General features: G+C 38.4%; 1 protein-coding gene and 1 long non-coding RNA gene across 3 annotated transcripts in view; one reads left to right on the top strand and one right to left on the bottom strand.

The window, feature by feature from the left end:
* Positions 1-960, bottom strand: part of LOC149044883 (uncharacterized) — a 3964-nt gene extending 3004 nt beyond the window's left edge. The window contains exon 1 of one of the 2 annotated variants that reach the window (XR_016186723.1): positions 545-960. This is a non-coding gene — a long non-coding RNA (uncharacterized LOC149044883). The other variant, XR_016186722.1, reaches the window with a different exon arrangement.
* A 2771-nt stretch (positions 961-3731) lies between these two features.
* On the top strand, positions 3732-5150 carry LOC113673440 (carbohydrate sulfotransferase 4). The gene has a single exon (XM_027189858.2). The coding sequence runs from the start codon at positions 3956-3958 to the stop codon at positions 5111-5113; it is 1158 nt and encodes a 385-aa protein (XP_027045659.2). The 5' UTR covers positions 3732-3955; the 3' UTR covers positions 5114-5150.
* Positions 5151-6909: the final 1759 nt, after the last annotated feature.

Here is a 6909-nt window from a genome sequence, read left to right on the forward strand (position 1 = left end):
TTTCTCAAGTCCAGTCCAGACCATTAAAAACTTCGGTTGATTTCTTCAAATAAGATGTTAAAATGCATAGAAATATCATACCATCTTGCACTTATTAATTTCCTTCGCCGTAGTGACTTCAAACTTTTGGAGATTTTGCTGACGTGACAGGAGAATTATGCAAATTAGTCTGTTAAACAAACTCCGACCGTTCCACATTAATGGCTCCATGAATCTTAGACTTAAACCATTTTAAAAAGAAAATATAATAGGAAAGAGCTTTTAAAGCACACCGACTGATACTCTAAACATCTCACCTAGCTAAAATCTTGCAAATGTTTGTGTCTCGGGACAAAAGAAGTGAACAAAACGTATCGAATATTGTATAAGAATATTGTATTTTAAAAAAAAAATGGTTTGTTCTCTTTTGTTTGAGTTTCGAGAGCTTAAGCTATTCAAACCTGTGTGAACATTTTAGGACCAAACTACAGGATTTCATTTAGCGTAGCCGACGATAACAGCACGAAAAAAATTAGAGAAGAAAAAATTAATGTTAGTGCCTTACCCTGAGAGCTTCCGGCGGCGCGCTGACATCTTTTTTCTATTTCTTTCTTTCTTTCTTTCTTTTTTTTTTTTGTTTTTTTCAGCTCTAATTTTCTTTTCTGACCCGCGCGAAGGACTTCGCCCCAAAGGAGGAACTACAGGTAATCTATAACAGCACTTACAACTCGAAACACTTCTGGCCAGAAGTTTCGCCGGGAGACTTTTTGCGTCTCTTGTAGTTTACTTTGCACATTGTTGATTTCACTTAAAAAAAAAAAAGCTTCGAATAAGAAAGCGGTATTTATTATTCCATTGGCATGACTACTTTATTCATTATTCCAAGGTTTTCGAACCCAATTATTCATTATTTACTTTCAACTTAAACCCGTCATTCATTATTCAGCTTCCACCCCCGGTAAGAAATAGTATTGGAAACAAAATTTGGTCGATTTACAGCGATAAATATTTCAAAATATGAACATTTTACACGTAAAATCAATACTTACTGACATCCTGTGTGTCCGTTGTAGTTTCTGGCGATTTCTGCCGTTTTAAGCTTGCTTTTCCATCACTGCTACTTCTGTCATAAGACTACGTTTGATTTTCTTCAGCTTTGTGTAAATTATGCAAATTGCTATCGCAGATCATCGATGTGCTGTCGTTTGAAAATTGCTTGAATAGTTAAAAATACCCTAAAATAAATCTTTACACTGATCTGAGCAGGGATTTGATCTTCAATTTTCAAGAAATTATCATTCAAGTCATCATATATGGTGCAGTAAGTGTGCAAAATAAAATGACGAATGAGTTTTCAAAGTCACTTCGGTTTTATCAACTGAGTCAATAATGCCAATTGGCCACAGAGTTGTGAGGCTGACGTTTCGAGCGTTTGATAACCTTTCGTCAGATCGGAACTATTCACTTTGACAAAGGGCTGACGCTTGAAACGTCAGCTTCAGAATTAATTTCTTTATGGTGGCTATTTTTTATTATCAACTTAGTTGATAAGTAGAGAATAATACATGGGCGCGCGTAGATATGGAATTTCTCCTTGAGTGTTTAACTCGATGAATTATTTTGTTTATCATATGAAGACAATAGCCTTTTATTGAAAGAAAAGCCGAATTTATTAATGAATGAAAATATATGAATCGACAATCCCCGAATAACAATCGTAGAGTGCGTTAGCGCCAACGCTTAAGATGGAAAATGCGTTGACTCATGATTATAAAAACAACAATGGTCGTAATTTTCAATTTACAAAATTCTCATTTATTGAGTTTGTCCTTACTGACAATGGAAGTCTTTCAGGTAAACAGCCAAAATCGGCCTGTGGCAAATCTTCCAGTTGTCGATTTTAATTCTCAGCCGGATGAAATGCTAACACTAAAGCCACTGAATACATAACTTTCAATTTTTCTTTTAGTATATTGATTTTTTTCACGTGTGTTGTTACGGCTTTTCCTAGGCCCGGAAATCCCTATGTAACACTGTAGTTTATGTCATAAAATCAAATTCTCTTGTGATAACCCTACCGACGCAGTACCACAATTGATTTGGAAACTTACCCCCCTTATTCATTTCCTTAAAAGTCAGGCTAAATGCATTGTTTGCAAAGTATCAAACGCTATGGATGACAAGAATTTTCTAAACAAATCCTTGTTTCCTTGACACCGTAATCACCACTTTAAGCTCGTCTCTGCAGTAACCTTTTTAGCATAAAATTTCACGTCAGCAGTTAATTGGAGATTTAGTGCTTTGAAGTGAGTTGGTCCTAAACTCTCCGCCGTACGTAAAAGACATGCCAGGCCGAAGAAAGTACCAGGCAAGCCCAGCCGGTTTTTCCAAATTTCTAAGGTAAATCAAGATATCCGGAAGGTCGAGCATGCGATTGATTAATATATGATTGACTGCTTTGTTCAACTGAACGCCCCACCGGTATATCTAAGTTTCTGGAGTAAATTATGATAAATGAAGAGCAAACAAACGATTGAACGATGTAGAATTCAGTGCTTATTTCAAGCGCATCGTAATCTTCGTTCGTGGAAAATCATAAACTCGCTACTTTAAGCGCCGTTCAAACGGTCATGATAATTGATGATGGTTTCAACTATCACGCGCATTCGAACACGAACCATAAGGCACTATGATCGACTATCGTCGATTACCGTCAACTATCATGCAGTGTCGACATGATAGTGTATGATAGCGGAGCTCGCAGAGCGTTGCCCCATAATTATACAAAATAGTAGTAACCCATCAAGCCGAAAAAATTTGGATCTACGACCGTACGACCGTACGACCGTACGACCGTACAAGGTGTATACTTTAAACATGCGTGGTCAACGGTACCGCGGGCACGCTAACGGTACGGCTTTGTCCAGTAGTCCAGTGGTCAGTGCACTGGGCTCCGAGTCGGATGACCCGGGTCCTAGTCTTGGCCAGGGCAAGGCGTTTTGCCCTTGAGACGTGCGGGGAAAAAAAATGCGAGCTACGCTTTTAGGCTTGGCTTAATCTATATATTAGTTTTTCGGTAAGCAGTTTTGCCAAAAACGGACTTAAACCGAAATGACAAATGGGAACTAATGACGTCAAAATTTCTAAAAATGTCTCTTAGTTTATACTCATCATCTCCTGGTAGGCTTAAGTCTCTTCTACTCAAAACTCGTCGACTGAAATTTCAAAATGCCACCGAAATTGCAGACCTCAGTGATCTCAATGGAAATCTCATCACGTAATTTTGTCAAAAATCGTCAACAATAATGATGAACCGTCTGAACGCGAACGTAAAAGTCAATGATAGCCAGAGATTATACAATCTATTAAAAACATATCACCTATATAATGAACCTTTTGAACAGGGTTTTACTGTTTATGAGAATTGCCAAAATTCGGCAAAGAGCGATTTCTTTTTGAACACGCAATTAAATCATTCCACTACTTTTGCTTTCTGATTAGTATCGATAGGATTGCTTTTCCAATAAATTCTCATGCTAATAACTAATCCATCTGATCAAGTCTGAACAGAACTCGCAGAATCAACCAGTTTGTGGTTTTTTGATTGGTTACAAGTTGGTAGATAGCCTTGAGAACATTTTCTTCTGCCTACAGATTTGCCAATGGAGCTTGTAGGCCCCACATTCTCATTCTCTCAAACTATACGTTAAATGCTCTTCTTTCTCACAATCCAAGTTTATTCCGAAAAGTTTGGGTTTTTTAAAGTTTTTTGGGGGGTTAATTTGGCTGTATAGAAATACCACGACCGCCAATGACGTGTTGGTGCAGATAGACGAAGTAACCTCTTTAGGATCAACTACAATTGTTCTGAGGATGACTTATATATGAACTATTCTTTTGTTTCATTTGTCAAGGAAATGGTTTCTGTATCCTGATTGGTCTTTGTCTCTTCGTTGTTATCTTGGTTTGTGTGCAAATGAGGCTTCTGACTGGAATATACAAGGGGATATTGGTGGAGAAGTTCTATAAAAATGATCAAGAGCTGAGCCAGAAAAAGGGCTCTTTACATACAAGAGGAATGCGAGGCCAACACGAAGAGAAGAAGCGACTGAATGTGATAATTCTGACCCATATGAGTTCCGGTTCATCTTTCACCGGGAACATTTTCAATTTGCATCCAGATGTGTTCTATCTTTACGAACCCCTTCACGATTTAAGAAAGGTTGAATATGAAGAAGACTGGATTCCGTTGAACAAAACCATGAACGATGCGTACAAAATTGACTTTTCCAATTTGCTTCGGGACCTTTTCACGTGTGAGTTTAAGGAAGAAACAACTCTGAGGAGAATTTTTGCTGAATTTTTGAATGTGCCAAAGCGTATTGCATTTATGTATTGGCGCTTATTGAACTCAGAAAACACAAATGAAACGGTCAGGAAAACTTGCTTAACAAAACATATAACAGCAGCAAAAATCATGCAGACAAGGCTGCCACGTGAAATCGGAATACAAGAACTACAGAACTTCTGTGGTTCCAGTGGTATGAAGTTCAACTGTTTGTTTATCCACCTCGTGAGAGATCCCCGCGCAATGCTCTCTTCGTTATTAAGGCGTAAATTTTTTATTCGGGATTCCAGAAATTTGATGTTTTCATCAAGAAACTTGACTTCAGCGGCTGCGGAATTTGTTAAGAAAAATGCGCAATTATTATGCTCGCAGGTTGCTGACAATTTAAATTATGTCAAGCAAAACTGGTATAACTTTTACGACCGTTACACGCTCTTGCGTTATGAAGATATCCTCACGGATCCTTTATTCGCAACGAAGAAGTTGTATAATTTTGTTGGTCTTCCAATGGTTGAATCTATCTACAAGTGGATCGTGGGAGGTAAACAATTTGTTAACACGACTGGTTCCCAGTTCTCACAGAAGATTGTAACTAGAATTGATCACTGGAGGTCGGAACTAGATCCCTCTCTGGTATATTTATTCGAGGAGGCCTGTAAACCTCTAATGAAACTTATGGGATATATTTCTATAAATGACCTTGATCAAGCTGAGCAGAAGGACAGTCAGTTGTTAATTACTGAAGAAATACCAGTTTTGGAGGAGTTGCCATTCATGAAATATTGAAGATATATTGCAGGGAATCAATAAAATTTGAAATAAAGCACTGTGTGGCTGTCACAATGGGTGCCGTAAAGAGAGGAAGAAGTGAGAGATTTATCCCCCTGCATACCCCGCCCCTAGGCCTATTTCAATCTAGTTTTAGCACATCCTATGATACTCCTCGTAAATTCTTGCTTTGGAGAACGGAACGAAGTCCGGCGATGGGGTGAAAAGGAGTATTAGGGGTATTTTATTGATAATAATATTTGTAACGCTACTTATCCTTGATAATCATTTTATTCAATCATCAATGCGTCAGTTTTTTTTCCTTATTTCTAAAGCAATAAGCTGCTCTGTTCATTTCATGACGTTACCTAAAAATGTAAGAATATAACTAGATTTAGTGATTTCAGTTCTTCATCGCAAGATGAACGTGGCAGTAAAATTTTTAAAATGAAGTTCCACTCAAAACTGCTCCATAGACAGGCTTAAAATCTTCACCTCGACCCAGCTTAATCCGAGTAAAACAATGCAGTAGCTGTTCTTAAAGCAACGAATATCTATTAGTAACTTCGAATTAATTTCCAATACTAAACTATTAGATGTCTCTTTCATTACGTATACGTGATCTATCACTCCAAATTATATTGCCAGGAACCCCTACGCAAACATCATACGGATACAGTGCCTTGCCAAGCCATAATGTCTCACAAGGCAATAAGAAAGAGTCGCATTTTTCGTTCCAGCTATGTCCCATGATCAACTCAGCCAGCCTAACTCAACAGAGAGGTTTTTTTCCGGCGAAGTTTCTATCGAATGAGAATGTAGCACCTCGAGGTAATGTTACTTCGCTTAATATCGGTCATGAAGGAAGGCGAAAAATTGTTTCATGCCTCGGTAATAGATCTTCTCAGATATTTGTCATATACTTCAGAGATTTTTCACAGCCATTTATCGATAGATTCCATAATAAGGGAACTCGCAGTTCACAGATAGGGAATTGACTTCGGTAAACCTTGTCGTAATGTCTAATGTAATTATAAAAGGTGACTTTTATCACATTTGTAAATTGATTTTGTAAGAATGACCCCTTAATCAGGGAACTGAATTCTTTGGAAACATTTAGTTTTTTCGTTGATAGCCATCCTAGGATTGTTTTTACTAGCATCTAGAGCTTTTGAACTGCTACATTTAATCATCACTGTGGACATAAGGTTGTTTGCGCACTTGACCATTCTTCTTGATTTTGAACTGAAAATTACAACGAAAGCAGGAATTCAGATAATGGAAATGCTGCTGGAGACTTCAAGGAGAAGTTACAATGACTTCAAACCTGCCTGCTAGAGGTAACATAAGTAAATAAACGCCCCAGGCGCTAAATCGATTTATTACGATATTGAACAAATACGAGTTGCCGGAGATATGCAGAATGGGACGCAGATCATTATCACCAACTGTGAACCGTCAATCCACTTAGGGACCAGTCATCCGGGGGGGGGGGGGGGGAGGGGATGGAAAAAAATTGGTTTTGTCAAGATGAATTTACTTGATCCCCCATGAGGCTCTGTAATATTCGTTTGCCTCACTCCCTTCCCCCCCCTTCCCCCTTTATTGGCAGTTAGTTGGCAGTCAATTTTATACAGTCCTCTCTTTATGTATTCTTTTGATGACGAATGCACCCTCCGACTGTTACCCCTGAAAACATGTGATCCACCCCAAACCAACACCCCACCCTACCCCCCCTACCCCCCAGGGCATGAAGAGTGATTGTTTACCATTAGTGTGTGTGGATTGTGTGGATATTAGTGTACACAAATATA

The sequence above is a fragment of the Pocillopora damicornis genome, chromosome 5 (genome assembly GCF_964200805.1).
Source record: "Pocillopora damicornis chromosome 5, jaPocDami1.2, whole genome shotgun sequence".
NCBI classification, from domain to species: Eukaryota; Metazoa; Cnidaria; class Anthozoa; order Scleractinia; family Pocilloporidae; genus Pocillopora; species Pocillopora damicornis.